We start from the raw sequence: 18,062 nt of genomic DNA, 5'->3' as shown, positions 1-18,062 counted from the left end.
GGGCTGTTCCTCTTGTGACAGAAGTTCTTTGATTCGGGGGGAAAATCTGCTTGAGTCATAAAGTTGTGGACTTGACAATGTGAAATAAAAAGCCACGATGACAGCACTGGCTTATTTCACAGAAAATTGTTGTTTCAAAGTTTTAAATCATTTAGAAAAAAATAGAACAAAGTTAGAAGACACAGACTAGCTAATTCCCAGACTGTGTGTAAAGTTGCAGCCATCAAGATGACGTGGCACTGGCACTACCACATGCGAGCAGACTAATAAAACAGACGGGAGCCCAGCGGTGGGCCCGCATGCCCACGGTCAATACATTTCCAACCAAGGCAATTCAGGTCATCAACGGCACTAAAACGACAGACTATCCACATGGAAGAACATGGATTTTGACCCTTACATCTCATCCTATACACAAAACCAATATATATGGACAAAAGCAATGAATCAGAAGAAGTTCTGAAGATGACAGTTAATGACTGTGATCTGAAAAACCCATGTCGACCTGTGCACCCAGCAACCGCAAAATGCACGTCCCCCAGCACAGACTCAGGGCATTTCCCAACACTGACCGCAAGTCCGCAAACCTCTGCAATGTGAAATCATATGAAGTTCTGAGTACAGCGAGATTCAGCTAGAAACTAAAAGAAAATAGATTATTTTTAAAAATCCAAACACGTGGAAAGTGAGCAACGTATTCCCGAAGAAATCAGTGGCCAAAAAAGAAATCACGACAGACATTAGAAAACATCTTGAACTGAATGACAATAAAAATACAAACATCAGAATGTACAGGACGCAGCTAGACTTTAAAAGTCTCTGCAGAGACTTTAAATGGATGCACGTATATTAGAAAAAGGCTAAGAATCTATTATCTAAGTATGAACTCTGAGAAGTTCATCATTCAACCAAGTCCATAGAAGTCCAAAACTATAAAGAATTAAGCCAAAAGAAAGACGCGGAGAACTGAGAACAGAACACCAGAGTACGAGAGTGAAAAACCAACAGAGCCCAAATGTGGCTTCTCGAGAGACCCAGCACAGAGGGGGGCCGTCTGGCAGGGCTGAAGGACAGAAGGCACAGGTGTCTCCATTCTGGTTACTGAAAACAGTAACCGCCACTCCCCTTGACAAAGAAGACAAGGTGGATATATTTTTAACACCACCGCAGTTTTCACTCATCAGAGAAGGAGGATAGAAATAACCTGGACACATGACGTTCCCACACGGGAAGAGCCCACGGCAAGAAAGCAGTGACCGCGGCCGCCTCCTGACGGGGCCGGGCGGCAGGAGGCAGGGACGCCCACCGTGGAGGCTGGGGGAGAAACCAGCCACATCCGAGCAGCCGTACGTGGGCCGGCACGATGTTTTAAACGTCAAGGAGCCCCCAAGACCTCGCGAGCCTGCGCCCCCCCCCCCCCAGCCCTTGCCCCTGCGCCCTTACCGGGCGTGCAGGAACAACACGGATGGCTGGAGATGAGGAGGCCGGGTTTGGGGATGTCCTGTGGGCACGCAGGAGCATCTTGCCGTCCCGAGCGAAGGAGGGTTGGAGGCCGTGATGTGGACGCCCCTAGCTCCGGCCTCGAACGCATCCCGCTCTCATCCTGATTTTCACGCTGCTTCCAGCTGGGGCTCGTACGTTTACTGAGACCTAGAAGCGGCAGCACCGTGGTAACAGCGAGAACAAACGGCGGCGGAGACGGCAGCTCACACTTACAGAAGCGCTCACTGCGTGCTCGGCGCTGTTCTGAACGTGTCTACCTTAACGTACGATTTTATCCTCACAGGTCAGAGAGCAGGCGCCACTAGGACCCTCCTCCCATTTCACAGAGGAGAAAACCGAGGCACAGAGAAGCCAAGTAGCTCATCCAAGGCGCGAAGTTAGGACCGGCTGAGGTCACAACCCGAGGGCGCCTGGGTCTGGGCTCTAGTGACGCCATCTGCCCGACACTGGCACTCACGTCCTTCTCCCGGCGTTTTTCTATCCACCATACTGAATTTCGGAAACAGTGGTGAGACTCAAATAAAACTTCCCCCAAATGGCTTTGGAATGCCCTTCACGTCAACTGCCCGCCGGACCACAAAACCAGTCAGATCAGGTATCTTAAATCCTACCTCAAGCACGAGCAGGGGAGGGGCAGCCAGAGAGGGAGACGGAATCCGAGGTGGAATCCGGGCCCCGAGCTGTCAGCACAGAGCCCGATGTGGGGCTCGAACCCACGAACGGGGAGATCACGATCTGACCGAAGTCGGACGCCCAACCCACTGAGCCCCCCAGGTGCCCCTTAAGAAAAGACTTCTGAGCGAAGGACATTTACAAAAAGGACAATAGATGTAAACAGACAGGTCACAGAAACATTAATACAACTATAGGCTCTCAAACCGAGCAAAAGGGTGCTGCTCTGTGTCAGCCGTAAGAAGCGAAATGCAGATTAAACTAGATGGAGAGGTGGCCCTTCCCCATCACGGGGCGCATCCCCGACGCTCGCTGACATACGGTGGGCGAGGCTGGGGGAAAGGCACTCTGACATCTCGCTGGCGGGAGCTGAGCTGGCAAACCTCCTGCGGAGAGTGACGTGGCTGTGTATCAACGCTACGAGTCCTTACGACCTCCGTGCAAGCAATTAGTCTCTCTGGGGCGTCAGCCGCCAGGCTGACAGGAGTGCGAGGTGAGACACACACTGGGTTCATGATCACAGAATTGTCTGTCACATCCGAAGACTGAAACAACCCAATGCCCATGAACAGGAGAGTATTTTTTTTTAATTGTGGCCTATTTACACCACGACACGATACGTCCTGGAAAAGAGAAAAAGGAGCGGCTCTACCCCCTAAATTGGAAAAATCTGCCAGACACTCGAGGTGTGCAGGGAAAGAGGCGGAACGCTGTGTCTTGTCCGTGGGGGTGGGGATTAAAATGTGCATTTCTACTTGCCTGCACATGCAGATAAAGAAACCCTGGAGGGCCACTCAAGAAATGGCTGCTCCCATACATGGCTGGCAGATGTAGAATTGCACAAGCAAACCCAGGAAACCATGTGTCATGTTCTAGCAAGGTCGAACACGTGCACACACGAAAGCCAGCCGTGCCAACATAGGTATCCACGCCAGAGAAGCCATGCCACGCGAGACCAAGCGGCGTGCACGAGAACGCTCGCGGAAGCGCTCCAGGACAGCGACGGGGTGGACAGACCCCATGGCCGTCGACCCCAGAACAGACATAAAACAGGGAGGGGAAAAAGCAAGCTTCAGGGCACGTGCGGTGTGGAGCCATGTACGTGAACATTTTTAAACATAAGGAAAAAAAAATCACTTGTTCACAAGTACATATATAAGTAAAAAAGTATTTTTAAAGTATGTCTAGGTAATATTTAGGATAAAAGTTACCTTTGAGGCAGGAGAAATAACTAATGGGGAGGCATGTTCCAATTCTATCTGCAGCAGTTGAGATCTCGAGAAAGAAGATACAAAGGGAAAAGGAAAAGATTCTTAGGACCCTCACGAATCTGAGTCACTGTGAATCTATGTTTTTTAAATTTTTAGGTGATACTGACAAGACAGCCAATCTAGTAACAGTATAGAGAAAGCATTTGACCCTTTCGGGGATCTGGTGCCTTTTAAGAAAGAGAACTCTCTCGCTGATTCAAGCTGGTTTTGTCTCTGACTCGTTTCTAATCAAGACTCCTTAGCTTCTGGGGCGCCTGGGTGGCTCAGTCTGTTAAGCGTCCAACTTGGGCTCAGGTCATGATCTCGCAGTTTGTGAATTCGAGCCCCGCGTCAGGCTCTGTGCTGACAGCTCAGAGCCCGGAGCCTGCTTCGGATTCTGTGTCTCCCTCTCCCTCTGCCCCGCCCCCACCCATGCGCTCGCTCGCGCTCTCTCTCTCTCTCTCAAAAATGAACATTAAAAAAAAAAAAAAAAGACTCCTTAGCTTCTGACACTGTCATACGTCATAGAAGTAAAGCACAAACGTTAAACGGACGTAAACCAACTTCAGCTCTTTAGACGAAGGTAACTTACCAGCTATTATTTATTTCCCTTTTGAGAAACATCAGCCGAGCGCTCTCAAAATCTTGCGGTGAAGCTTCCCTCCATTGACCAACAGAGTCACGGCTGTGAGTCAGCTAAGCGCCTCCGATCGGCGTCTCACATCTGGTGAGATAGGACGTGAGACTATTTCCACCCCATTAGCGTCTGACATCTTGGAAACGTTTGCTCTCTAGCTGTCTACTTGCGAGCTGCCAATGCCACTGCCCGATGAGACGGGAAAACGCAGCGACATTCTCGAGTCATTAAGAAGGGAGCGACTCGGCACGCACGGAAGACACGACAAACTGTAAGAGCGGGGGAAGAGGAAAGCTCAGGTCTCGGGCTGGCCCTTCTGGTTCTCCACTAGCGACAGGTGAACCCATGAGTGCAGAAGGACAGAGACAGCTCACCCAGAGCGGGACCAGGCCAAGAAAACAGAATCACAAAGGAGGCTCCTTGCTTCCTTCATCCTTCTTTCCCTCCTTCCTGAAGGGACGGTGCTGGGAACAGGCAAGAAGGAATGAAAGGGAAAACGGCGAACCGCCAGGTGCCCGGCACGAGGAAGCTGGAACGTGAAGGGGAAACTGAGGTCAGCTCCCGCTCGAGCCTTCGCAGGCCTCTGTACTGTCCCTCCTGAGACCCGGCCTCTCTCCTGTAACGAAACTGCTAACGAAACACCTTCCTCGGGAAGCCGCTCTGTGCGTGGAGAGATAACGATGGAGAGGCGTGCTGTAAACGCTGAAGGGCTTCAAAGATTCTGCTAACGGTGCTGTTGATATGCGCCTTATTAAAGCTCCGTGTGGGAGGCTAAGCACCCAGAGCACAAGTTCCTGATCACATGGCTCCCGTCAAAACATCACATGCTCTGTTCAGTCTCTCCTGGTGCAGACACGAGAAAAGCCACCTGTGTGTTCAGACCAGCAGACAGAGGTGATCACTGTTAGCACCGTCACGGTCTGGCCTGCGTGGTCTCCCAGGGGAGAAGAGGGCAGTGAGGCTCAAGGGTGAATGGACACGTGCACGTTACAAGAACCACTGTCAGAGAACGCTTCATCAGGACTTCCCACTCCTCCCACCCCTTTTTCCAAAGCAGGTACCGCAGGCAGTGAGGGACTAGATGGCCCGGAGTCGCCTTCCTGAGGAGGACCGTCAGGAAGGCAAGAGAAGACAGACACAGCTTCTTCCCAGAGCACGAGAGAGCTACTGTCACTGTGAGGAATAGTGTGCCGAAATCCAGAGGAAGACGGAAACCTGGACGGGTGGGCTGGCGGCGGGGACTGCCTTTGCCACCCCAGGGGAGGCAGCCGAGAGACCAGGCAGCGGCTTTGTGGCCCCAGGGGCCTGGAGTCAGAAGCTGGAGTCCACAGCATGCCCAGAATGAGGGCTCTGGCAAAACACCCACAATTAGGGTGGGGAGTGCACCTCGGAACGAGCGTGAAATGAATATAAACCTGCAATCTTGAATGGACTGCAGGCCGGGTGGCTCCGAAAAGCTCAAGCCCTGCAAGCAGACTAAACTGATTTCGGAGAACTAATGCCCTCGCGGCGCGCGGCAGAGGCAAAGGAAAATGCTCTCTGATGGAGGAAAGTGTACCGCCACGGATTGAATTATTTCTGCAGGGACGGCTCTGGACACCAGCATACATGAGCACGAAGTCAGTCCCCTATCTCAACACTACGTGGAAGAGTCAACCAAAATGGATCCCAGACCAAGCTTAAGGTCTGACGCTCTAAAGCCATCAGAAGGGGACATAGGTCCCCTTTAGCACCTTGGAACAGGCCACGGTTTCTCAGACGTGGTACAAAAGCAAAACCAGAAGTAATGAACGAGCGATACATCTGACAACATGGAGGAACCTTGGAAACCGTTACGCCAAATGAAAGCAGCCAGGCACGGAAGGACACGCGCCGTATCAGCGTGTTTGTATCACATGTGGAACACAGGCAAGTCTCTGCAGACAGAAAACCAATCGGCAGTGGCCTGGGGCCGGGGGGTGGGGCAGTGACTGCTCACACAGGGGGTTCGGTGCTTCTCTTGGGGGAGACGAAAATGTTCTGGAATTACATCGTGGTGAATAGACCAACAGCCACTGAATCGTGCTCCGGAAGGGTGAATTGTATGGTATGTGAATTATACTTCGATAAAGCTGTTCTAAACAATTATCGAATTCATTGTTTTCCCCACACAGAACGAGCAGCATGGTCGTCAGAGGCCCCGGTGCACAGGAAGGCAAAACGACACGAACAAGCACGTGTACAGAGCGGACCAGGTCCACCCGCGACCCAAACCCCTGTCTAACCAGACCCGTTACCTGCTTGTTACGGAAATAAATGACCATCGTTTCCACAGGAAATTTAGAACTGTAAAAAGTAAGTGGTATTTCCAGGCCGAAGAAGAAATAAGTAGAAATTCTAGAGTTCCATAACCAACGCTCAGAACCCAGTGAATGGGGACACATTTAACAGCAGCTCTGACACAGCTAAAAAGAGGAACGGTGAGCTGGAGAGAGACACGAAAACAGTAGCCAGACTAAAGGAGGGGAAAAGGGTAAGAAGATACAAAGAGAAGATGAGTAGAATATAGTTAAAGCATCTAATGTATATTTAAACATAGCCGGAAGGGAGAAGAGAATGGGACAAAGTTATATTTTTTAAGAGACATGGATGAAATTTTTTTTCTAACACTTAGAAAGATGGCAATCCGTAGATTTAGAAACCCAGAGAATTCCTAGCAGAATAAATAGAAAAGAATCCACATCCAGACACATAAAAAAAAAAAAAAAAAAAAAAAAATCAAAGAAAATCAAAGGAAAAGAGAAAGCGGTAAAACAGCCCGTGAGCCAGGGGCAGACGGCCTTCTGAAGACCAGAGGTGGAGGGATTAACCAGAGTGATCAGAATACTCTGCCATCAGAGACAAAACTGCTCAGGTCAACCCATTGTTGCCGATACCTGAAAAAAATGCCAACTGAAATAAAAACAGGTCTGGGGGGGCCCCCTGGGAAGCTCAGTGGTTGAGCATCCGACTCCCGATCCCGGCTCACGGTCCGTGAGATCGAGCCCCATGTCGGGCTCTGTGCTGATGGCGTGGAGCCTGCTTGGGATTCTCTCTCCCTCTCCCTCTCCCTCTCCCTCTCTCTCTCTCTGCCCCTCCCCCACTAGCGTGCGTGTACTCTCTCTGAAAACAGAAAAACAAGACGAAACAAGACCCGGGTGTGGGAAAGAGGCCTGGCGACGCGAGCGGCTCAGCGGCCAGGCGAGCGCCTCACCTTCAGCCACTGCTCGGCCTGCTCCTTGCTCTGCACCGCGAGCACCAGCGGGTCGGTGCCCTGCTGGGTAATCTTCAGCTCGTGCTTCTTCTTCTTGCTGTCCTTCGGGACGTACGTGACGCTGCAGCCTTGCAGCGGCAGTTCCATCTGTGGCTGCTGGTCCTTGGAACTCTTGTAGCACTGCATTCAACACGAGACAGCGGAATCAGGCTTAAGGAAGTGCAAGCAGAAAGGCTGACAAAACTCCGGCACGACGGAGGGGCCGGCGCCCGCAGGAGGTCTATCTGAGCAGCGGAGAAGCCCCGAGGCTGGGGGCTGGGTCCGCAGACGCACACGCGTCACCCACACGGGGCGCGCTCCGCATGGCACGTCCCCCCCCCACGCACGTGAAAATACATCCGCTGGTGGTTCGGCCAAGTTTACCGAGCATCGACGACCCGACTCAGCAGAAACAGAAACCCCCTCCTCTGATGGGGATCAGGTACCAATGGAGCGTCCTCGGGAAGCTACAGGAACGTGATACGCTAGAATTGCCGAAAGGCACACCCCTGATGTGGGCAGACGATATTTATTCTACAACCTACGTCGCTGGGTATCCGCCTGTCTCATCCTATCCCCTTCATCCCCATCAACGCGTCCTACACAACATGTCTGCAAACGTTTGCTTTCTAGTTGAGTACAGGATCCAAAGTTCACACGGCTCCGTTTACACAGCAGACATCCACTCTAAAGATCTCAGTGCCGTGGTGAGCACGAGGAGTTAGTTCACATCAGTGGTGTTTAATCCGGATCTGTAAAATCCGGACTAGAATCAAATCTTGTCCAAAGGTTTCTCCTCCCACCTTGGGTCTAACTGTATTACTTAGGACCAATTGTACACATCTTCATGGAAATAGGTGGTCTGAGGGTTCAGGCATCCAAGTCCTACTCTGTCACTGATTAAACCTGGCCCCTGGGAAGTCTCTCAAGCTCTCTGAGCCTGTTTCCACATTTGTAACACAAACTATTGCTGTGATTATCACTATTTTATGGAGTCACTAAATTATTAGTAACTATAACACCTCCCACCAAGTCAGCATCACATGAGGCATTTCATAATTTCATTCGATCGCCACAGTTGTCCCCGTTGCAGACTAGGGAACTGAGGTTCACCTGGCTAAATAGCTTGCCAATATCAGACACCTGGAAAGTGGCAGACCCCAGCCCCACATGGCATGAGTGCAAAGCCCACTACCTACTGGGGAGGGACAGGAGGAATAGACCCCTATTTTCAGAAATGACTTCCAGAGTCCTCTACTTTCCAGTTCTAAAACCTCGGCTCTTGAGCACCACAGGTATGGAACACATCCACTTTTTACAAAAATCCACTTGATGGCTGCCCCGGTCTGAAAAGGAAGGAAAAAAAATACACCGAATCCAACTAACCCTGGATTGTTATGAATACTTACCGTTCGGCAGTCTCTTGTATTCTAGGTTAGCGCAAGAAAGGAAAGGAACAGAGAAGAGGGAATTGACAGTACAAGCGGTGGGAGTTAGACGGGAAACGTGACAGCTTGTATTTTTCTCGAGTTAAATGTCTCAAAATGGGATGTGTCACCAGCCCTACGTGAAAGTGCAGGCTGGAGACCCCTGCGGGTTGGGCTCCCGGGGACGCGGACTCTCAAACAGAGGACGGTGTGCGGTATCTATCGGGGCGCCCCCTGAGAGCCACGCCCGCAGGACGGAGGGGTAGTAAGAGGGGGCAGTTCAGATAAAAGCCCTCAGCTGAGCCTGCGGGATCTCTGGAGCTGGAAGGCACCATCGGGGCCGTCCTGATGCAGACCCCAGAGGAGGGGCCGTGACCTGGGCGAGCCGTCCTGAGGGGCGTCTGGCCCATCACGGCGTCCACCGCAGGGCCGCCTGGGCACGGAAGGTCACAGATGCCGGGTGCCTACTCGAAAAGCTGAGGATGACGATGCCGATGGGCAGGAAGGCTCACTTAGGGAAGGGCCTGGCTTTTTGTTTTCCACTGACAGTTTTCTGTGCTGTTCAAACTTGGAAAGCATTCGCTTTCGTCACTGTCGATGTTTTTTCAGTGTCAACAGGGGTGATCTGGGCACTCGCATCATAGGTCATTTTTGAAAAAAAAAAAAAAAAAAGCTTCATCCTAGTAATCATCAACTTGGATTCTGCATTTGGTCAAAGAAAGTGTTTTCCCATGGTTTTTCCGTTAGTTTCTTCTGAAATGTTTACAACGAATCTAAACGGCAGGTGTTTTCATCCTGGGCATCCTCTCATTTGCAAGAAACGAGAGGGGAGGGGAGGGTGTGGAAGAGGAGGACGGTCGGGAGGGGTAGGGGGGCTGTGGGGCACCGAGGGCCCTGCTCCCTGACTGCTGAGCCCGCCACACAGCCACCTGCTTCCTGCTCCTGGTTCAAAACCCCTCTTTCACACGAGTCCACTGCACGTTGCTGAAGCATTTACATAACACGGCCACATCTTGCAGCCATTATGTCAGATTGTAAATAAGGACCATATTAATCTTTTAAATCTGTTTTTTTTTTTTTTCATTCTGTACTTTAAAATTCCCGCATGGCATCATTTTTGGCATATTCTAAATTTGGGAGAAATTCAGGCCACACATGTGGAAAAAATATGTATTCTCAGTGTTTAAAAAAATTGTTTTTAACCATTAATTTAAAAATATACAACGCCCTAAGCATCCAGTAAGCATTCCCATGATTCACAGAAGAAACTGTAAAGAACGGGGTTACCCGCTCCACTCAAGGGTGACACACTGAATCATAAATCCTCCCGTGTTCGGTTTTAACGGTAGAATTTGGGGAGAACCTTTTCTCCAAGGTTAATGAGAAGGAAAAAGCAAATGCAAAAATACACTCTACAATTCACAGTTCCAATGATGAACCACGTTTTCTACGAAAGCTGGAAGGACAGAAGGAGCAGGGGGAGTGACACACGCTCTCAAGGGCTCTGGCTTCCTCAGGGGGGCCCCTGTGGGAAGGACACGGCAGCGGGCGGCCCGTGTGTCCCTGTCCCCGGCTTCCCTGTTTCTTAGCCTATCTTCCTCTTCAGCCCCTCAGATCAAACAACAAGAAAAGAATCTGCCTTTAGTTTTCCAAAAGAATTTCCTTTCCTGGGCACTCTCCCCGCAAACCGTGGCTGGCCCGCCCGCCCCACTCGATGACCTGGCTTTGAGGAATTCACTGACTCACTACAAACGAGAAAATCCATCTTGCGCCGTCTGGCAAGTTAAAGCCCGTGCGTTTCCATGGGCACACGCCACAGACGTTAGTGGCCCGGGGCGGGAGGGACTCTGCCCACCGGTGGGGGCAGGAAGCGGAACCGAAGGCACGCAAGGCTCGGTGCCCACGGCCCGCACTTACTGCCCGGCGCCCGACCGCGGTGAGCGCACCCACCGCCCGGCGGCCACTTCCCCCCAGCGGACGTCAGCGCCACCCGGGGACCGATCCCATCGAGTCAGACCGCCGCCCAATCCCGCCGAGCCTGCGCCAGCACGAGCCGTGCGCGATGCGTTACCAGCAGCTTGGTGTCCTTGATGACACAGAGGAGCTTGCTCCACTGCCCAAAGCGCTTCTTCCTCAGCAAGAAGGCGCAGATCTTGGCGTCCTTCACCAGGTCCATGGAGGCCTCCTCGGACGGCCACTGGTGCCGCGTCTTCTTGCCCTTTCCGTCCTCCTCCTCCTCGTCATACGACTCGTAGGAGCTACTCATCGCGTCCGAGTCGTAATCTGCCAAAGTGAGGAAAGCGGTAAAGGTAAAGCGCCTGCTGGCAAAAGCCTTATCTGGAAGCTACCGCTGCTCTGGGCTCCAGAGCACGTGCGCCGAGCCAGTAAACGAGGAAGGGGCTCTGGGTTCCGTGCGCCACGCAAAGAAAGGGCAGTTAGTAAAAACGGGGGGGGGGGGGGGGGAAATCAACAAGACAGCCGGTGGAAGCGAAGGAAAAGTTTTCAACTGAAGGGACTTAGAATCCTTCACCCGTGAGAAGCAGCCCTAGACTGTCCAGCGAGGGATCGGCCGCCTGCAGACCCCGCGGCGTCGGGTCTTGGCCACGCCGCTGCCTGGCGAGCGGGCCCCCGGTTCAGCAGTGTGAACCACCAGCCGCAGAGCGCGGCCCTCCCCTACCACAACACCAGGTCAAGGTTCTCCGGGGTCTCCAGCGTCGCCCCGCGCGCATCGCCACGCCCTCGCTGCTGACGTTCCAGATCCAAGCCAAGGCCGGCCCTCTCCTCGAGTCCTCCTCGGGGCCTCCGGACACACGTGCGCCCGTCCTTCTCATGCCGCGAGGCAGTAACGCTTCGTATCAGATGGCGTCCAGTCTCCCGAACGCAGCACGTCCTCCCTCGCTCCTGCGGTGCTTCCGCCTCACTTCCTGTGTGTCCCACTCCATTTCCCTTCGCCTGAATGAATGTTCTTGCCTTTCACGATTTAATTTACGGGCACCTCCTCCACGATGCCCTCCGTGAATCGCCAAAGTCGGTCCTCCCTAATTCACATGCTGAAGCTCTCGCCCCAGCGAGACTCTATCTGGAGACGGGACTTCTGGGAGGTAATTATGCTTAAGCGAGGTTATGTGAGGGGGGTCCTAATTCGGTAGGACTGGTGTCTCTCTGGGGAGAGCGGGCGCGGGGTCTTGCTCTCTGTCCGCCACGTGAGGACACTCGGAGACGGCGGCGGTCCGTGAGCCAGGACAAGGCCCCTGCCGTGACCTGACCGGGCCGGCACCCTGCTCTCGGGCATCCGGCCGCCGGCACAGTGAGGAGACAAGCGTCTGGTGTCGGGCCACCCAGTCTGCGGCGTCTCGCTCCGGCGGCCCGGGCTGAGGCGCTGGGCGAGACGCCCCTCGTGTCTGCCTCCGCAGCCTGCACCGTGCTGGCCTGCTGTTTGTCGACCCCCTGCGTCAGGCTGCAAGCCCCCCAGGGAAGGGAGACCGCCCTGCAGGATGGGCTGGCCCCAGCACAGGACAACGTACCTGGCCCGGGGCAAGGAACCAGGGTCCGCAGAAGGGCGGACTGCTGGATGAACCCGTCACACCTGCAAAGCCCTCGGACGAACGGCTGGTGCAGAGTCCAGCGAGTGCGAGGGACTGTCCGTCTTCTCAGCCTCAGCCCTGCCGGACGACAGGCTCCTTGACACGGTGTCGACTTCGCCTCTGCACTCTCCCGCACCCCCAGACGCATCCGGAACACCTTCCCTTCTCAGGACACGTCTGAGAGACGGATGGACATCTACACGACGCGTGACTCGGGTGGACGAACTACGGCGGACGTGGCCGGCCGCGCGGTTCTGGAGCGATGGCAGCCGCAGACCTTCCGCTCGGCAGAATCCGCCTCTTGGCTCGCTGGGAACTGGGTTACAACCTGCACTCGGCGCTCATGCCCGCGCTCGAATGTCGTCACGGAGAATCAGTACTACGAGCGGGGACAGCTGTTCGGCCGGGTTTTCAATCACGATGAAGCGGTCAGGGAAGGGTGTCCAGCAAGAGCCTGTGGGGGCAGCGCTGAGAATGGGTGCGGTCGGGGGGCAGAGGCCGGCGGCCCAGAGGCACCTGCGTCCTGCCGATGAGGACCTACCCAGAGGACCAGGCAGAGGGTGATTCCAGGCCTGAGAAGGGCCCGGCCCGAACTGCTGCGGACAGAGAATGAGAGAACGGCCCGTTCCTGCCCCTGCGCGGACATACAGCCTTCCCCTGGCGGTCGGGCTGTCCTCCCCGAGGAAACGTCCTCCCCATGCGCACGTGCACCCACACCACCGCCCCGTTTAATGCGGGAGTCACGACAGCTACTGAAATTCAGGTCTAAGTCAAGTCAAAGAAAATCAGGTGTCAGTTCCTCCGTGGCACTAGCCACATCTCCAGAGCTCAGCACTCGCGGTGGCAAAGCGGACGTGGTGCCACAGCCCAGACGGGGAGCGTTTCCACTGCCGGGGAAGCTGTCTGGCCTGTGCTGGAGTGACTCATGCGCGCCAGGTAGAGCGGGGCAGGCCGTGGGAGACAGGCCGGGGGGGGGTCGGCACACGGGGGGCAGGGGACACCAAAGGTAAAACTCGATCCAGACCTTTTATGCGTCGGTGCCAACCACACACAGGAGTCGAGGAGGAACGCGGAGCAAAAGCATCGAAAACATCAGAGCGGAGCCTCTTGTTTTCCAGTAGCACCTACATGCTTGCCACAGAGGCCACGTTACTGGTTACACTTGTGGGGAGGGGCTGGGATGAGGAAGGGGCACACGGGAGCTTCTGGGGCTGACGCGTTCTCCTCGTGACCTGGTGGCGCTTCCACAGATATCCTGGATCGTAAGTCAGTAAGTCCATATGCATATTTTGAGTACTTTTCGGTAAACGTACAATGTTTTACAGTAAAAGGGTTTTAAAAGGTCAGCGTGGCTAGAGCAGAGCTCACGTGGCGGGGAGTGGCGAGGCACGACACTGAAGGTAAGTGGAGGGCCGCCAGACTCGGAGAGACCCAGTGCGCACGGAGGTCTCGGAGGGGCGATGCACAAAATCAGATTTTTCCTTCCCAAAGGTTATGCCCACCATAGTTTAAAGGACCAGGAATCCCTCAGTGCTTAGCTCATTTCCTGGAATAGCGAATCCACTAAACACTTAGCAAACGAACGAGCAACAGCATTAACGAATACTTACAAGTGGGAGAAAGACCTTTGATTTCATTCATGCAACAAGCATTTACCAAAGGCTCACGATGCATCAGATATTACTTTTCTTATTTATACAGTTGACCCTTGGACACAGTTTGAACTGCACCGGTCCACCTAGAAGCAGATTTTTTTCAAAAAACACAGGACAGTCCCGAAGATGTATTTTCTCTTCCTTATGCTTTTCTTAATAACATTTTGTGTCTCTAGTTTACGTTATTGTGAGAATACAGTACACGATACATATGACAAACGAAACGTGAGTTGATGGACTATTTGTGCTCACGGTAAGGTTTCCAAGCCAACAGCAGGCTAGCAGCGAAGATTTCGCAGCGTCAGAAGTTACGCACGGATTTTCCACTGTGCGCAGGGCCCGTGCCCCCACCCCCACGGTGTCCCAGGCCAGCTGTGCTTCCACGGGTACAGCCATGGAAGACCAGGCCCCCGCCCCTGAGACGGGCGCACCTCAGTGCCGTGGTCCCCCCTGAGCCGTGGTCTCACTTTCTGTGGTTTCAGTTTGCCACGGTCGGTATGACCCAGAAGCAGGTGATTCTCCTCCTGACGTGCGGTCAGAAGGTCAGCAGCAGCCTCACGCTGCGTCGCGCGCCCACGTCACCTGCCTCCTTCATCTCTGCACATGAGCACTTGTCATCTCACATCATCGCAAGAAGAAGGGTGAGGGCAGGACAGTAAGATGTTGAGACAGAGAGAGAGAGAGAGAGAGACCACATTCACACAACTTTTATTACAGCGGTTGTTACACTGGTTGCATCGTTGTTAATCTCCTGCTGCCTGATTTACCAATTAAACTTTATCACAAGTATGTGTATAGGAAGAAACACAGCACATACGGGGTTGGGTACTGTCTGCAGCTTCAGGCATCCACGGGGGTCCTGGAACGTCTCCCCCCCCGGAGGAGGACGGCCAACAGGGCCCCTGGTGGCTCTCTCTGTCCTGGGGAGGGCTGAGGTGCCCAGCGGAGAAAGACAGCAGGTTCGCTGCCCACCCCCACCCCCCACCCCCCGCTTCTGAGAGAGAATCGGCACATTCCTTTTTAGAAGACCGGCAGCCAACTTAGCAGGAAACACAGAGCAGTCAGGGGTACTGACCACAGTCTGAGCCTAAAGGAAAGTCAAGCTCTGAGAAGTCTCTCCGACGCCTCCCCAATGGAGAGCAGGACGTCTCATTACCTCCTCATTCCCTGCACCCCCCGGTGGCTCCAGCAGGACTTCAAGGAGCTCACTGTCTGGGGCTGGGGTTTGGAATATATTAGGAAACAATGAGGACTTTGTGAAAAGTTAAGAAGGACCCGGGACGGGGGAGGAGGAGAAAGAATCACCACCGGCCTTCAGACCTTGAGGTAAGCGGAACGGGTGTTTCGGAGATGGATGGAGGGTTTCCTTTCGGCAAAGTCCGAGAGGGTGCTGATTAGAAGCCCCCAACCCCCGGCATGTCCTGGCATCCCGTGTAGACGTCTACACTCCTTATAGTGCAAGGAGGCAGCCCAAAGAGCCAGCCAGAGACCTGTGTGGATCTGTGTGTGTGCCTGATGTCGCTGGTTAGGAAACAGTCCTCAGGCCAGACACTAGTCCCGTGGGCAGTTGTGACGGAACCAAAGAACACTCCGATGGTCGATTACTTGCAACCAAAAACGTTAAAATGCGTATCGTAGACATATCTCCATAGCCCAGAAATCAGAACATTTCAACCAACTGCTCTCGGGGAGCGAGAGGACAAGGGGCGCAGGCGACCGGGAACCAAAAGCAAGATGAAATGTGGATCTGAACCCAAAGCCCCAACAAGATCCGCGGCGACTGCCACCAGCTCAGCCAGGCCGGACCCGGCTTCCAGCCTTCCTGGCCTGTGTGGCCGGGGTGAGGGCCAGCACCACGGGCCGCCACCAGATGCAGACCGGAAGGCAGAAGGAACGGCGGCAGCTCCACTCTGAAGGAAGGTCGAGGTCACCGGAGGGTGCCAGGCGCTGCCGGGCTCGGCCCCCGGTCCCGGAAGTGTCGCCCGCCCTGCTGCGGGGCCCCCTCCTGGGGCAGCTCGGATCCCCTCGGTCCTGCGCCACGGCCAAGAGCACCGGCATCTTCTGCGTCGCCCGTGTTGCCGAGTGTGGAGGGACTCACAGGCGGATGGACTTGTCTTCGTGGATTTCGGCGAGGCCCTGAGCCCCGCCACCTCCAGCCGGCTGCTCTTCCAGACGTCCGAGCCACCGGATGCGCAGGCAGCGGCTTTCGTGGACTTCTACAGCTGCCGTGACTGTGTGAGGTCCACGTCACCGGGGCTCTGTGTCTCGGATCATACCCTGTTCTAGAAGCTAGCAGAAGCCTGACGGAGGGCAGGCCCCTAGAGGTGAAGCTCGGCACAGACCCTTTAGGATTTCAGGGCACGGCGACACCAACCTCTGGAAACACTTAGTTCACCTTGGAGAAACTGCTTTTGGCTCACGGACACCCTAGTGGCGTCTAAATGCTTGCTCACGGGCGCCCCAGCTGCCCAACACGGGCTCCGTGTCACCTGACCCACCGTGGAGAACCCGACGCTCACATCCCAGCGGTCTGCGTCCATCGGGCTCCTCCAGGCCCGGAAGCTGTACGTAACAGGTAGAAGCTAGTAGTTCAGATGCACGTGGTCCTGTTCCTGCCACACGGGCTCGTTCTCCCAACAGGGACCCCTCGGCATGGCCTACGGCTTGGCTGCGTGGTCAAGACTGGCAGCAAGGAGGTCTGCAGAGGGGTGCGGACGGGCCTCCCAGATACGCCGGGAAGGTGAAGACGGACGTACCGGGAGAACTCTCGGCAAAGCCTCCGCGGAGGGGCTTCGCGACCGGGGACATGACACGGCCCGTTACACGAGCGTCGGCCAGCCTCTTTCCCCAGGCTGCCCGTCCAGATGCATTCGCGCACAAGTGGCCGTGGTCCGGGGATGGACTTCCGCTCGGCAGGGTCAGCGTGACTCCCAGCCCTGCTGAGGGCCCTGCCCGCACATGACCCTGTGCCCCGCGGCCCCAGCCGGCCCACCTGGAACTGGACCACGTCCTCCACGGAAGGGGCAGTGATGCATTCTCATTGGAAGAGATCACTCCAGACAATCTGCTCTCCCCGCCACGATGCTCCTGCCTAAAGCCCCATCCACGGTCTTGCAGAACGCTCTGTTCACCAGCACGGCATCCCGCGACGTTGCTTGTGACCAGAGAACTCTGTCACAGCAGATGCAGCCCGCGCTACGGGTCTGTGCTCGTGAGACCCGCTGGCCACGCTGTGTCCCCGTCCCCTGAAGCAGGTGCCCCAACAGGCCAGCGGAATACCCTTTGAATACCCAGTTCTAGGACCAGCTTGACTGGCCGCCCCTGGAGACTGGGGGTGCCGTCTTCGAGAATACCTTCTGGCAGGGTGTGCTGTGCCTCAGTTTCCCCCAGAGCCAGGGCTCACGGGTCTGGGAATGTAGGGCTGAACGCGCTGGTGGCTCCTATCTCCGTTACCCCTAGCGATCATGGACATTTCTGCCTCCCTTCCCTGACAATTTTGGCTCTGCAGCCCATAGGTCTTAGTTCCTAAGGGCAGAACGTCCCCTCCAAAGGACACAGTGACTGCTCCATTAACCCAAAAGTGGAGACAACGGGGGGGGGGGTTATTCCAGTGGCTGGGGTGACTAGTCACGGCCACACCAGGGCGAGGGGGGCGGGGGGCGCAGGTCTCTAGGGTGGCCCCGGTACTCCCGCTCCCTGTAAGTGAACCACCCAGTGCAGCACAGACCTTTCGGGAAGGAAAGGTGAGTCATCTTACCGGGTGATTGGCCAAGGTGCTTGCCGAAGCCAATGGGAACAGGAAGGAAGTTACAAAAACGAGCCATGACCACTGACCAGTTGTAGAAATGAGGACGGGACTAGTTACACACGAGGCTACTCATCCTGACTCTGCTGTCTGCGTGTGTCTCCCCCACTCCCTACGATCTCACGGCAGAAACTCTAATGGCGGGTGGTCGTGCATCACAACCTTCAGGTTACGGGCTCCCAAAGGGGAGAAAGACCCCGCGGGAAGAGCAAGGGACTTTGCCTCCTCTGGGGTGGAGGGCCGGGGAGCTTTCTGTGA

General features: G+C 54.8%; 1 protein-coding gene across 2 annotated transcripts in view; it reads right to left on the bottom strand.

The window, feature by feature from the left end:
- Positions 1-18,062, bottom strand: part of AFAP1 (actin filament associated protein 1) — a 92,252-nt gene that overhangs the window by 51,777 nt on the left and 22,413 nt on the right. For both annotated transcript variants that reach the window (XM_047091861.1, XM_047091860.1), the window contains exons 5-6: positions 10,832-11,043; positions 7,295-7,474 (exon numbers count right to left, since the gene is read on the bottom strand). In XM_047091861.1, coding sequence (XP_046947817.1) covers positions 7,295-7,474; positions 10,832-11,043 — 392 coding nt within the window. The remainder of the gene's footprint in view (positions 1-7,294; positions 7,475-10,831; positions 11,044-18,062) is intronic.

This window comes from Lynx rufus, unplaced genomic scaffold (assembly GCF_022079265.1).
Source record: "Lynx rufus isolate CCGP_SWC_20201006 ecotype Redwood Valley unplaced genomic scaffold, mLynRuf1.p SCAF_3, whole genome shotgun sequence".
NCBI lineage: Eukaryota > Metazoa > Chordata > Mammalia > Carnivora > Felidae > Lynx > Lynx rufus.
This window is presented reverse-complemented; position numbering and strand designations above follow the sequence as displayed.